At 38.9% G+C, this 15940-nt stretch overlaps 1 protein-coding gene across 2 annotated transcripts; it reads left to right on the forward strand.

The window, feature by feature from the left end:
* Nucleotides 1-5814: 5814 nt before the first annotated feature.
* Nucleotides 5815-13305, forward strand: LOC117804743 (E3 ubiquitin-protein ligase TRIM39-like). 2 transcript variants are annotated; one of them, XM_034673083.1, is made up of 3 exons: nt 5815-5882; nt 9450-9553; nt 9655-13305. In XM_034673083.1, exon 3 carries the CDS (start codon nt 9657-9659, stop codon nt 11481-11483), a length of 1827 nt encoding a protein of 608 aa, XP_034528974.1. In that variant the 5' UTR covers nt 5815-5882; nt 9450-9553; nt 9655-9656; the 3' UTR covers nt 11484-13305. The 2 variants fall into 2 exon arrangements, with proteins under 2 accessions (XP_034528974.1, XP_034528975.1); XM_034673084.1 differs by lacking the exon at nt 9450-9553 and having other exon boundaries at nt 5842-5882.
* The last annotated feature ends 2635 nt before the right edge of the window (nt 13306-15940 follow it).

Raw genomic sequence — 15940 nt, forward strand, 5'->3', positions numbered from 1 at the left:
AACACCTTTAGCAAGCACATGTCTCTCTAAAGGTACATTAATACTTAAAAAGTTAACATAAACACATGTTTCAGAATGAAATGTGTATAATTTGAGTTGTGACTATTACTCAAAAAGCCGCCAGAACTGCCAAACTGTAATTATTAAAGGGGACATATCACGCTTTTTTCATCAATATATATTGGTCTAAGAGGTCCCCAAAACATGTCTTTAAAGTTTCTGCTCAAAAAAACACTTTGAAATCAGATTTTGGCATGCCTGAAAAGTCCTCTTCTTCAGTCCTCCTCAGAACACTCTGTTTTCTCTCTGACCACGCCCCTGAAGTGGATGTGCCTGGGCTCTCCAGCACGTTGATCTAATGTTTACATGTTGGCTGAATATACACGGCTGCTCAGAGATCACGTTACTTCAACCCTCTGAATCTGATCCTGACGGAGAGGCGCCTGTAGCAGGACCTTTCTGAAGGATTGGTCATAGATTTAGTGTTTCTTGTTGTTTTATTTATCAGTATGTAGACGTGTGTCTTGGTACACAGCTACGAACATGTAGCTATGTGGCTATGCTAACTAGCGCTAGCACTTATCCATGATAAATAAAAATCATCCACTAGATCTTCAAATCTGCAGACGTGGGGAGTAAAACCGACCTCTGCCAGAAAGGCGGCAGGACCTTTTATGAAGGATTGGTCACAGATTTAGTGTTTCTTGTTGTTTTATTTGTCAGTATGTCGACGTGTGTCTTGGTACACAGCTACAGCTACAGCTACAGCTACAGCTATGAACATATAGCTATGTAGCTATGCTAACTAGCGCTAGCACTTATCCATGATAAATAAAAATCATCCACTAGATCTTCAAATCTGCAGACGTGGGGAGTAAAACCGACCTTTGTGTTTATTAAGACAGCCTACAACTAGCATGCCTCCCTCCTAAGCTCCTTGTTAGCACACATTTGTGCAGGTAATGAAAAACGGAGGAGGGATTCAGTATTATTTTATACAGTCTATGGGCTGAACAAGCTCCGAGCTCTGACTCCGTGACAGACCGGATATTGTTGTTACGTAACAAAAACACGGAAGTCTGAAACGGCTCGTTTCACACACATTTACAGAAAGGTGGAGAAATCAAAACAGGGGCAGAATGGATTTTTTTCATTCTCGGGGGGTTTGTAGACATGCCAGGGACACATATTTCAGGTAGAGAACCATTAAAAAGTCAATTTTGCATGATATGTCACCTTTAAGCCCTGAAACCTGCTGCGAACACACCAAACACACAGGTTACCCATTCACCTGACACAGAGTGAAATGTTCATATGTTTGTATGCAGGGGTGTAGTGTTATGGGTTAGTAGTGACAGAGTACACCATGCACATGCATAGTGAGCACACGTACAATATGTGGCCCCTTTTGAAAATTGTGGATCTACCGTTCAAATGTGACAAATGTACATATACGTAAACTTTAGTGTTGATTGGATCATAAAGCACTCTAAAAAGTTTTCAGAATCTCAACCGGATTATGCAAACAGCAAGTAATCTATTTTTTCACTTTGAGAAAAAAAGTCCCAGTTCTGGTTCTGGTGTGCTCCGTCAGTACTATGATTTTATGCAACCCCCAGAGGACTAATTTCAAATATTAGTTACTTTAATTAAAAAATTGCAGTTAATGTCTTCTCTGTAATTTTTTATCTTTGCAAAGTCATTCCGCATGCTGGATTGGCACCTCTGGCAGGCCGGTTTTGGCCCGTGGGCCGTATGTTTGACACCCCTGCTTTAAACACTGCTGAACAATAAGTGTTTTATCACTAACTAATATTCAGTGCTAACGTAAAGGCACCAACCGTTATCCAGCAAGTTAGCTTAGCTTGGCACTAACAACTGAAAACAGACGATAGCAGGTAGCTTAGCCCAAAGAAGATTTGTTTCACACAAAGGCAAAGCTAACCGGCAGCTGGTTCAAGCTTTCTGTTTATTTTTGCTGTTTATACATGATTAGTATTACACAATTTACCCTTCAGAGTGAATGAGAGACAGCACATAGCTGTCTCTCATTCACTCTGAAGGGTGAATTGTGTTTGTACTACTCCCTTAAGATAATGAAGATGTGTTTGCTGTTCTAAATTGTTATAATAACTCATATTATATACAGTAAAGTGAAGTAAAAAAAAAGACTTATCTAAAAATAATTCAGTTTATATTTACCTCTTTGTTTATGTTGCAACAAATCTGGTTGCTATTTTTAAAAGATTCTTTGAACCCATAAACGTAATTAACCAATCATCCAATTGTTCTGAAGCTCCTGTGAAATTAGTACCTCTTTTCTCCTAGCTGATCTTGGCATGTTCATGCAGAGGTAGTGTTTTCTGACAAAAATATAATCTTGATTACTTTCACAGTGAAATGTATCCCTCATTGTGATCAAACATGGGGGAAAATATAATAAAAGGGCAGTTTCTTCAGGGCTCTGCCTTGTCTGACACCTACCCTGTGGCAGCTACTGAATACAGTAATAGTACAATATGAATGTAGTCAATCTTATGGCTGATGCTTTAGTATCCTTATGTAGATCTTTGAGAGGCACTACTTTTAATTTCACTCTATTTCATAACCAGTTATACACTCTTCACAGGAGCTGAAATGTTACAGAGTTTTTTTTTTACCACAATTCTGTCTGACAGGCATCACAGCAGCTCACTCACAACAATCACATTGCTTGCCTCAGCTCTGCAGGCAAAAACTAGGTTTATTCAGCCGTGAAGGCAGTAAGCAGTTAAACCAAAAAAGGTTTAGTATATTATGTAAAACATAGCTTTATTATTATTTAAGAGTTATTATGGGCGTCAAGATTTTATTATTGTATCCAAAGACTAACTGCAACAGATGGTGGCTCCTTGTTGCTCAGGAAATGTAATACATTTTATTTGTTGTGTGAAGTGATTTTATCTCTTATGTTGAACTTATTGAATACAACTTCAGTTGCTATTCTTTCTAAACCTAAGTCCAGAAAATGTCACATAGGCCACACAGAGGCTGGAGGGTGAGTGAATGAACTACTGTTTGTCTGTTTGTTTGGGTTAACAGTGAGTTCATGAGTGTGTGCGTGCATCAATTGTAAATGAGTGTCTGTGTGTGGATGTGTTTGAAATGTTTGAAACTGTGTGTTTGTGTGTCTGTGTGTGGGTGTGCCTGTGTGTTGCAGCCCGCAGGGACCTGAACGTGGTGTCCAATCAGAAACGACTCGACTACCTGAACAACCTGACCACAGGCATCATCTTCGCCACCACAGTGATCAACTTCTTCGTCAGCTTCTTCGGATCCAAGAGGACCGGCTTCTTTCGCTGGCTGCTGGCTCGACTACACTTCTGACACACACAGACTGAAGCACACAAAACCACACATATATTCCCGTATCACACACTTCTACACACACTGCAACATACATGCACGTATATGCCCTTTTCAGAAATATATCATCCACACTTGTTGATTTAATGCTGAAATGAAGCTAAAAATGAGTGCACACATATACACAGATTTGTACTTTTTCTTTAAACATAACATTTCTTTTTATTATTCAGGCTTTGAAAATGTAATCCAACTAAAATATTTTCACTTTAACCCACTGAGACTCCATGTAACTATGCATCATTTTATTTGCTCAGATAATGTGTGTAAACCAAAACTGTGCATGTGTTCGTTTATGTGTATTTCAACCTGTTTCCCTCATGTGTTTGAATGGCTTTTGTATCCTTTCATTATAAAATAAAATGTTGTAAAATTGAAATGAAAGCAGACATAAAACAGGGTCAAATAAAAGACATCCTTCTAATGTGAACATGAAAGCAGAATAAATTGATTGATTTGAGATGAACCCCTCATTTGTTTATCGCATTTTTTTTTACTGCTGCTCAATTTAATGCGAAGGAAAAGGGCCAACATGAAATAGATCTTATATCACAAACCAAAGTGTGAGTGCGTTTGCAAGTGTCTTTTTATGTTCAAAGATGAAGCAAAGTGACCTTTGACCTTGAATTCATCCGTCAACTGGAGGGGAATGTAACTGTAGTAAACTGGTCAAAGATAAAGACTCTCAGTGTACAAAGTGGAGTTTGAACCCTCTCTTTCTCTACCCTGTGTGTGTGTGTGTGTGTGTGTGTGTGTGTGTGTGTGTGTGTGTGTGTGTGTGTGTGTGTGTGTGTGTGTGTGTGTGTGTGTGTGTGTGTGTTTGTTCCACAGGTCGTCGGGATCTGAATAACCCCACTCTGCAGATACGGCTGGATTACCTGAACAATGTGACGACTACCATAGTCTTCATCACCACAGGCCTCAACTTCTTCATCAGTACCTTCGGCATGCAGCGCACTGGACACTTCCCGTGGCTTATGATGCGGATTCACTAACACACACACACACACACTCATACAAATCCTAATCAATATATCCTTAGACTGCATCCTAACAGATGAACATAACAAGCATACATGCAGAGGACTTTTTACTATCATTGTTGAACCTGAAATCTGATTAAACAACTTTAACATTTAATATTTATCTCAGCCGTTTATTGTGAAAAGGGCTGTTGCACTTCTTACATGCTCATAGCTTTTGGTATTATTGAATGACCTAATAGCTTCAAGTTGACAATATAAATAATCTAAAAACATTCGTTTTTTTTCATTTTGTTGCATACATTCTAACATTTTTCCTCTGAAAGCTATGTACTGTAAAAATGTTGGAGCATTTAATATTCACTGTATCTGTAGCCTAGTTTTCTACATGTATGTAACTTAATGGTGACATCCAAGAAGGGCCAGGACAGTGACAGCAACCGTTATATAACATAAGCTCAATCAGCAATCTCTGGTGTTGAAAAAGAAACCAGCAAGGAAGTGCAAAAAGCTGCAGTCCCGCTAGTGTTCACTTGGGGCTGGCTGCAAAAGCCAAATAATCCCCATAAGGCTCAATGTTAAAATGCTCTGAATTTTTTATAGGACATTTGTTAAGATAGTACAAAGAGTTTAACATAAGTTTGCATAATTAGGGGTGTCGCTTAAGTTGATGGTGAGGCAGGGCACATAGTGGCTGTTTGCCATGAAGCATAAAGCCCTTCTCAGGTTCACCTCCTCGTCTGTTTCTTGGTTGATAAAAATGCAGTTGGAGTCAGCATTTCTAATATGGTGCCACCATCACTTTGCCTCAAACACCTACCCAGAAACCAATGGGTGGAGTCACTGAGACTGTGTCTATGTTTTGTACAGTCTATGTTTCAGCCTTAGCTATGGCAACAGCTGCTCTGTTCAGCAAACACATTCCAAATAAAACATTGGATTAAAAAAAACAGATGTGTGGTACTTCATTAGCTCACATGGAGAAGCTGAAGCTGGTATCTAACACATGCACTGTACTGTATGTATGTATACCACACTCATTTGAACACTTTGAATATTTTTTATCCATGCAGCCTTACATTAATGTCACTATTTCACTACATCTGATGTGCAAATAAAGTGCTGTCTGCTGAGTTACATTTGTCTGCAGGTTGTGATAACAAAATCATCCACCTCTTTTTGAATTTGAAAACAACAACATTAATTTACAAAAGAATATTTTTGTCTTTTATTTGACTAAATTTAAAGTAATATCTAAAAACAATTTTTAAAAGGATGCAAAATAGGTACCTTTTTTTCACAAATATATCCCTGCAGATTCAGCTGTTTCACATAGAAGGGGAAAAAAGATGGAGGGTAATGCTTCTGACTCAGTAAGTTTTTCCAGGAAGGGGAGGAGGGAGGGAGGAAGGGAGGGATCAAGAAATGAAACTACATGTCTGAGGACAAACTCTCTTTTTCTTCTTTACAAAGACAACGGAGAACTCTTGGCAGGTAAAGTTAAAGTGCATACTTTTGTTCCTTTTTTACCTTCCACAGACTTACAAAGACATTTCCAGATGGAAAATGTTGTAATGACTTCTACCAATGTGCCTAATGAAGTTCCTCTGGTATATAAACAGATTTACTAACAGAAATGTCTGGATTTAGCAACAAGTTTTAGTTTGAAACACGTATAAAACATTGCTTTGGAGCTCAGATGTTCAACAGGCTCATGGTATTGCACTTCACTTTTCATATAGCCATCGTTTTACTGATAAGACCAGGGTCAAAGTGAGTAGAACTTAGGTCTTTTTATAGTATGTATGACGCATTGGACTTAGAAAAGGACTCCACCCAGAAATTGGCAGTAGAAAGTTTCTGGGAGTAAACAAGGAAACATTGGAAATACTTCCCTACAAGTAAAAGTCCTGTATTCAAAACATTTCTAAAGTTTCATACACAGAAATGCATTATATAATCTATAAAATAATCATGTTTTCAGCATTCCTGTTCTGTGAGAGTCATGTATATTGTAAAAGTCAACTTTTTACTCAATGTAGAAAAAAACTGCCAGTTTGTGACTACACATTCTTCAAAGATTTTAAAGTAGTTTATTTAGATTTTTTAAAAAAAATAGGAAAGTTTTCTCAAGCAGCATGGTTAGTTTTAAAAGGAAACATTAAAAGTAAGCTAAATTGGTGGATCCTTTAATTTTGTTTTTGCTTTGTGTTTCCTCCCTGTCTGTTATCTGTATTATTTGTTACTCTTTGTCTTCCTTGTGTTAAGTGATCCATGTCTTGTGTTGTAGTCCTTGTTTTTTTTCTTGTGTTTTAATCTAGTCTACTGTGTTTCCTGTTTTATTTTGTAGTTTGTGATCCAGTTTTAAGATAAGATAAGATAAGATATTACTTTATTGATCCCCCGGGGGGGAAATTCAGTTGTTACAGCAACCCAGACATAAGTACAATCAAGAAAGAAGTTTCAATAAGTACAAAATAAGTACAAAATAAAAATAAAACAAAAACAAAACAAAATAACATAAAATAAAATAAAAAATAAAAATAAGTAAAATAAAATAGATAAATAAAGCTAGAGTACAATTTAGATATATACAATGTTACAAATGGAATTTAAATTAAATAGAAGTAATTACAGGCAGTATTAAAAAATGTTTCAGTAGTGACAGGTTGACATGGTGTGATTATGGTTGGTAATGACAAATTAAGGTGACAAATTTACTTCCAGCCTTTGTGTTTCCCTCCTTTTATGTTTAACCTGACTGGTTTCAGCTGTGTCCTGTGTTCACACCTGTGTTCACACCTGTGTTCACACCTGTGTTCACACCTGTGTTCACACCTGTGTTCATTACTCTCTTTAGTTTCTCTGTTTCCCCTGTCCTGTGTTGGATCTGTGTAAGTCTTCCCTGTGTTTCTTTATCCTTGTGTTCCCAGTGTTTTCTTTTGAATTGAGTTCTTGGACATTTCAGTAAGTTTTGTTTGTACCTTTTTTTTCTTTTATAATTACAATCTTTATTATTCTGCACGTCGGTTCTACTCCATTTTCCCCCATTGTGGCATCCTTTGTTTTCACTGTACACAGAAGGTATGAAATAAACTGTATCTTACTAAATCTGTCTGTCAGTTAGAGTTAGTGATTACAAGTATCTTAAAGTAGTGCTTTAGTTGACAGATACGTTCCACTTCTGCCCATGCTGAGGATAATAGAGTTCTGCGTCATTATAATAATAATAATAATAATACATTTTATTTAAAGGCGCCTTTCTCTGCACTCAAGGACACCGCACAGATATAAATATATACATACACGAATTTACATTAAAGGAAACAAAATCAGAGTCAGAAATGAAAACTATAAACTAACAAGGGGTAAGAAAAAAATAGAAACAATAACAAAATGACAGTGCAATTGGAGTCAGACGGAGTAAGCGGTTTTGAACAGATATGTTTTGAGTTGTGATTTGAAATGGGGGAAAGAATCTGTGTTTCTGAGTTGAAGTGGTAGTGAGTTCCAGAGACGGGGAGCAGAGCGACTGAATGCTCGGCTCCCCATAGTGGTGAGACGGGCGGAGGGGCCAGACAGGTGTATGGAGGAAGAGGATCTGAGGGAGCGGGAGGGAGTGGGAACATGGAGGAGGTCGGACAGATATGGGGGGGCGAGGTTGTGGATGGTCTTGAATGTCAACAGAAGGACTTTGAACTGAATGTGGTGTGGTGATATGTAATCTAATGAACTGCAGATGATAATGAGGCCTTCACTGCAGTTTTTTCTTGTTGTGCTTTGGTCATAAGGATTCTGAAAAAACTGAAATTAAGAAGCTAAAACAAATTCGATTTTTTTTTCCAAGGATGTCTGTGGGTAGAGTTTATCACAACGTAAGAAGGTGAATTCAGAGACAGCTAAAAAAAAAAGAAAAAGAGGAACAGACAAAAAAACAGCAAAAACAGAAGGTTAAAATATGGTAAAATGAGAGATGTCAGACATCACTTTTTCTTGTTCTCAGGAGACCTAGGCAGGGGTTCTGTGTGGCTAACCCGGGAGGCCTGAAACTATCACTAACTGCACGGCTAGCAGAGCTTAGAAGCCAATATTCCTGTGTTTTCAAAGTCAGCTTATTTTATTGCTAGCTGTGTGGCTAACTGAGGATGGTAGCTACAGGAAGCAGCACTCAGCATCGCAGTGGAATACTTCTATTTTGCAGGTCGTTTTGTCATGTTTGTAGATTGCAACTTTTTGCTTGTCCTTTTCCAGAGAGTCAGTTCAGTGAGAGCACATGGCTTTGTCTCATCCTTTCCTGACACTGTAAGTGCCACAGACGCAATGTCTTTTCACTATGTTGTCTTCGCTGCAGCGTAGGAGCTGCAGCTATCCAACCAGCAAAACTCTTACTTGTACAAAGATGACTCGAGTCATAGTTAGCTTTTCTGTGGCTTTACTGTGTTCGGTTCGGTTGCAGATGACAAGTTCACTGAAGATCCAGTGGTTGTTCGAATAGTAAACACCAACCCAACCCTGTTGTCAGCATAGAAATATAAAGAGTAGACGCCGCATTGGCTGCTGGGTCGCAAGAAATATGGCCGCCATCTTGGTCTGGTCATCCTACCCATGATCCTACCTGTAAACGTAAACTGAAGCAGCAGAGACTTCAAGATGGCAGATCATACATCACATATATCACATATCAGAATATTCTATTACTGTTAAGCCCACTATGAATATTAAAATATGCCGAACCATGTGTCCTGTGTCATACCTACATGTATAACGTTTGCAGAAAAAAAAAACACACATGAAAATCAGTTCGGTATCCAGCAAGTTATGATTGATTAAATGCACTGACACTTAATTGCGCCTGCCAAACAGATTACACTGAGTGGAGCAGGTGACCGGACCAAGATGGTGGCCCCGTGGCTCATCAGCGCCAATAGGTAGTAGCGGTCGATGCGGCGTCTACTCTTTATATGTCTATGGTCGTCAGAGCCTTTATACTGGGTACCTAGCTTTAGTGAGTCCTTGTGTGACCCGTCGTTAATAAAACTGTTTCACTTAGCGCCCCTACAGGCCTGAAGCCCTTCTATTAAAGTCTGGATTTGCAGCTTTTATCTTTGTCAGTTCTTTTCTGTCGTCTGCTCATCTCAGCCACTGTACTTAAGGAAGTACAAAAGGTAAAATAAAAGCAATTTGTTGTTTAATGCATAAACAAGTACTTAGCCAAAATGTAAGTTACCCTTTTGATTAACACATTCAATTTTCTCCTTTCATCTAGACATGGCCTCAGCCAGTGTCTTCACACTTGAGGGACAGCCTCTGTGTTCAATCTGTCTCCATGAGTTCACTGAGCCTGTCTCTACTCCATGTGGACATAACTACTGCAAGGCCTGTATCACAGCATACTGGGACACCACTGACCGGCCACAGTGTCCCCTCTGCAAGAAACAGTTCCACACTCGACCCCAGCTTCAGGTCAATACAGAGTTCAGAGATATGGTCGGGCGTTTCAACAACACGAGGCTTAGGAGTGAAGATAACACTCTTGCCAAACCAGGAGAGGTTCCCTGTGACATCTGTCCTGGGCCAAAATTCAAGGCGCAGAAGACATGCCTGCTGTGTTTGTCCTCGTACTGCCAGATTCATCTTGAGCTTCATCAAGGAGTCGCATCTCGTAAGAATCACCAGCTGATTGACCCGGTGACAAACCTGGAGGACAGAGTGTGTAAGAAGCACGACAGGATGTTTGAGTTCTTTTGTCTGGTGGACCAGATGTGTGTTTGCTTCATGTGCTTGAACGACGAGCATGCAATGCATAGAGCCATCCCGTTACAACAAGAGATCACAGCGAGGAAGGCCCGGCTGGTTGATGTTGTGGCAGAGATGAAAACAATGGAAAAGGCTAAATCCAGGAGCATTGCAGAAATCAAATACTCGGTGGAACAGAGCAGGATACAGGCAGCGAAAGAGCTAGAAGAAATTGCTGAAGTTTTCACTGACCTGATACTCTCCCTGCGAAGGAGCCAGATTGAACTGACTGATTTGATCAAAGGGAAGCAGGAAGCAGCGGAGAAACAGGCCAGAGACCACCTGACAAAGCTGGAGCAGGAAGTCACAGAGTTAGTGACAAGAAGATCTGAAATGAAGGAGCTTTTACGGACAGACGACGATATCAAGCTCCTACTCGGATGTCCCTCTCTTGACTTTGCTGCACATGGTAACCAAATGGACCCTCTGTCCCATTTTAATCCTCCAGTACTACCTGAACTGTCTGACCTTAGTCCACAGACTTATGTAGGGATGGTGAGAAAATGCGTGGCTCAGATGGAGAAGACATTCAGCAACGAGATGGAGATGCTAATCCATGAGGTCAGTTTATCTGATGGTTGCGAGGTGGCAAAACCATCTGACCAGGCTGAAAAACCAATGACAGATGGGTTCATTGAAGAAGTGTGGAATACACCTCAGGACAAGCTCATGATGATCCAGCAGTGCAATGCCATGGATGTGACTCTGGATGCCTACACCGCCCATTTAAATGTCATGGTGTCAGGGGATGGAAAACAACTGAGGGTTCGCGATGGTCAATCATTTTTATCTTCTTTATTTGGGAACAGAGTTTTACATAATACCCTAGTTCTTGGGGCAGACGGCTTCACCTCAGGAAGATTCTATTATCAGGTTCGGGTCAGTGGTTGTGACAGTTGGATCTTGGGAGTTGCCAAAGAGTCCATTAATAGAGACATGATTTCCTTGCCTGAGGATGGGTACTGGACATTTTGTGGATTCCACACCCTGTCCCACCATAGAGAGACTTTTTTTGGAAACATACGCGCAGAACCAGTTCGCCTGAGACAAACACCCAAGACAGTTGGTGTGTTTGTTGATTATGAAAAGGGAGAGGTCTCCTTCTATGATGTGGACACCCGGACTCTGATCTACTCCTACACAGGATGTAACTTCTTTGAGACCCAACCAGCACTAAAAGCGTTTCTCTTTTCTATGGCTGGTGCTCCCTTAAGCAGCAGATCAAAGCTGTTTCCTAGTTTAGGTATCTATGGAAACGATCAGAATAACGTACTCGAAATCACTCCTGTGGCCCATTAAACTGAGGCTTAGAGAAGATCTGAAACCATTTTGTCCTTCCACAAACCTGAACTTGTGAATCAGCCAACTGAGTACCAATCCAATTTCTTGAGCATTGAAAAAAGGACAGATAAAAGATTATAAGGTACACTTTGAAGGGAATTATTTCTAGTATTTCACGGTCAACTACTCAAGAAAAACAGGAGACCATTGCCATGTGATTTTGTTTGTTGTGCAATTCAAGGTTTTAAGAAGCCATGACTCCGGGATCTTATCTGAGGGTTTGAATAAAACCTGAAAAGTCATAAAATTATCATTAGGTTTTAATGCGATGGAAATATTGATCACTTCTCCAGAAAACAGAATTAGCGACTGGAAATTTTTTCTAGTCTGTGATGAAGCTCAAAGATCCTCTAAGCTCACCCAGTAGCCAAACAGCAAGCAGTTTGCTAGCAACAGTACTGCTACGACAGACTGTACACATTGTTGCCTGAATGGTGCAATTATCTTGTTTTAATCATCGCCATGTTCCTCTGTTTTGATCGTTTTGACTAGCATTAGCTCATATTGTTTAGCTTCAAGCTAGTTGTTAACTTTCATGAGATGCACTTTTCAATACTAGCATTTCTTCATCCCTCTCCAATGGCTTGTTCTGTGTACCTTGGAAGTCGGATGTTGGAGTTAGGAATGATGTCACATCCAAGACTAGTTAGAAAGTTGTTAAGCCACTGACTTCTGCTGTTGTTGGCATTGTTTGCTAACACCAGGCGGTAACAACACATGCTACGTGATAGAGTACAAAAGCAACATGAAAACATGTCCACGGATAAAACTTGCACAGTACCATCCATGTGACTCATTATATTACACAAAAAGTGACTATGTTGCTAATAAATTCTATTAAATGTAAAACTTGTACTGTTAATACACAGTGCAGCCATCTTGGATTTCCAGCTTGGTTTCAGAGCCATGAAGAAAAATTTAGAGATCTAAATTTAAATTTCAGCTCTCTTTTTTTTATAATTAAGGCATATATATTCTTGGAATATCTACCACACTTTATATCTTGAGGCAAGACAGGTAGGAATAAAATGCAACTAACATTCATTGATTTACACTTAGCTTGTTGTGTTACACTCGTATTTTACTGGGGGGGCCAGGCTGGAGCCAGGGTGTTGTCAGAGGGACACATTCAACCCTGACAAAAGAGACTGAGAAGGGCGAGGACCGGCTGAAAACAAACTGGCAATATATCAGTGCATCCCTATATACTAGACATATATACTACTGTGTACTGTATCAAAATGCAGACTGACAGCAGCTGTTTGGCTGTTTACACTCAACATGAGTCCCTTAGCGCTCTAAGGGACTGGAACCAAGTGCCACACACGTGTTCCGCCTGTAACATTGGCGTGATACCGAAGCTTTTTTTATTGTACAATATTTGTTTGGTGTGGAGGGGGGGGGGCACAGGGGGGGTCCAGGTTCAGTTTTACAGGGGCACTGGCCCCTGTTGGCCCCTCCCCAGAACCACCACTGCGTATTGCATAAAAGTCAGAGATTAAACTGATAAATGCAGGGAGCATGACTTACCAGACAGATGAACCTGGAGGAGAGGTAGAAGGTTGCTCAGTCATGTATTAATCTATATTTACATATATAGTGCAGTGCCTATATGTAACCAGGGGATGGCAGCATTGTTTAACCAGTGTTCATATTTGTGTCTCAGCGTCACAGCAGTACAGACAATATGTACTTGTTTTTTTATGTTAACAGGGTAAAAAACTCCCTCTTTATCTGTTTTCATTTTATTGCATGTTAATAAAAGCTACTTAAATTTTAATCTCAGTGTTTTTTTATTTTTATTTTCATGACCAAATTATCAAGAGATAAGATTAAACACATTCTTTGAGTATAGAAAATGTTCAATTTGCACTTGATAATGAAAAAAAACCCTTCACTTTCTGTGTTTATGCAAATGCATATAATCTTCTTCATCGGTGGCTTGTGGATTCTAATATTCAAGTTAGATTAAATGATGTGTCCTTTCATGTTTTCATCTTTAATTTCCACTTTTTTTTTTAATGCAAGCATTACTTTAAAGAAGTCCATCTGTTACTGCTTCTCCAGAGGATATCTAAAAGTGTGCTTTAAAACATGCAACTCAAATAAATTTGATTATTAAGCTCAATAAAGGTGCAGCCCCTTTGATTTTATTTTTAATCTGTTTCCTCAGATTACAACGATGAGGTTATGTTGTTCATTGGAAGTACCTCATTTTAACAGAAAGGGTGGGCTCTTTTTGTCTTAATGAAAAAACAGAAGAGTCACATAAAAGTTTTCACTGTTCAGGTTAGCAGAGACGTTTCAGAAGAGAGCGCTGGTCCACTGTGGCTCCTGGAGTGTTTCTCTCGAGGGGAACTTTAGCCAGCACACTATTTATACCTCAGCTGTCTGACTGCATGGCGCCCAGGGAACTGTGACACTGCGTGTGTGTGTGTGTGTGTGTGTGTGTTTGTGTTTGTGTGTGTGAGATTGGTCATTGTCTATTAGAAAGATTTCTTTAGGATAATGTGTAATTGTTTGAGAGAGGCAGGAGATAATAGACCTTGGAGGCTCCGGTAACCGGTTATGAAATAAAGCATTTATTCAGTCACATATACTATATGTAGGTCACTCACTCAACAGGCACACACTGACTCAGGTGTCAACAAGCCGTATGTCCAATGCATTGATGCAGCAAGAATTCATAGACATCATTCCACTGAAAAGATGGGAGTGAATGAAATGAAGTAGGTTACTCAATTGTAAGGTTAATGTTAAATCAAAACAGTTTGATAAAGTTGTATCAGAAATGACTCAGTTGTTATGCCTTTTTACCTTTAGGGATATTTATCAGAACATTATGAATACTACTGCTTCTACTGACGCACACTGCTCAGTAACTCAGATTTAAAAAACTCAGTTTAAACTGAAATCTGGCTCAATGTATTTTCCTTAAGGCCCTCTCACTGCCAAGTTGACAGACATGACTTAATAAATTAAGGGAGAAATGAAGATCTAGACTGCTTCATCTTTATTTTATCTGAATTACGTGCAGTATCCTGCTATTTCTTGTCTGCCAAAATGCTTTTCACACCCTGTTTTTCATGGTGAAATACCATTAAAGTTATTGATATGCTAGAAAATAAAGATGTAATGCCTGTGAGTTGGGATTATGAGATTTAAATATTGGTGGATGACAGTGCTTGGGTGAAAAAAACTAAATCCAAAAGACATCTGAACAAAAAAATGTGCTCAATTGATAACATTAAATACAATAATATGGATGCTAATGGTGTTGGTACCTGGCATTACTCTCCAAGCATCATTACACAAATAAAAACTGGGGGAGACAAAGCCAGAAGATTTTGTGTTTTTCAGCTGTTCTGCAAAGTTTAAAGAGTGGACCCAGTCTACATTAATGGATCTGTCAGTATAGGCCTGAGAGCACTTGAACGTTACATACTTTTTTCAAAATGTCATGCCACTTTGTATTTATTTAACCATTATTTAACCAAGAAGCCCGATTGAGATTGACAATCTCTTTAAAAAGTGAATTGCATTTTAAAGTAAAAAAATATATACTTATATGTTGAGGAACAGAACTTATTTGAAAAACTTTAATTTGAGCTATAATGATTAATAAAGAGTTAAATAACGATGACATAATAATGAAGTTATTAAGAAAAAGTGATATAAAGGATAAATATGGTAGTGGTCACGCTGAACACTGACCCCCAATGAACAGATTCATACCATCCCTGCATTGTCTGTCACACTCCCTTATCTCATACTGACTCTCTGACTGCTGATGGCATTATAATGCATATTACATTATATAATATAATTATCTTTGCTATATTATATTATGTTATATTACATTATTATTGTTTACTACAATTTACAGTCATATTATATACCCATATTTATTTATTATAGTGCTTAATCTGTCATTACCAACCATAATAACACCATGTCAACCTGTCACTACTGAAACATTTTTAATACTGCCTGTAATTACTGCTATTTCCTCCATTTGTAACATTTGTATTTATCTAAATTCCATTTGTAACATTGTATATATCTTAATTGCATTCTTTCTTTATTTATCTATTTTTATTTTTACTTATTTTAATTTACTAATTGGCACAGGGGGGGTCCAGGTTCAGTTTTACAGGGGCACTGGCCCCTGTTGGCCCCTCCCCAGAACCGCCACTGAAACACGGTAGGAAATCTGCAGGACGGAGCGCTACCGCAGGTCCTTCATTCCATCTGCAATCAGACTGTTTAACACCAGCACTGCTGTGTCCCGTTAATCATCTGTTCTCATCTTTCATTGCACTACATGGAAGTTACTACGTGACTTGGCACATTCACAAATAACTACTGTATCCTTCTGAATCGCACTGTTCTATATTTTTCCCTTGTTGCTATTA

Source organism: Notolabrus celidotus, chromosome 21 (assembly GCF_009762535.1).
Source record: "Notolabrus celidotus isolate fNotCel1 chromosome 21, fNotCel1.pri, whole genome shotgun sequence".
Taxonomy (NCBI): domain Eukaryota; kingdom Metazoa; phylum Chordata; class Actinopteri; order Labriformes; family Labridae; genus Notolabrus; species Notolabrus celidotus.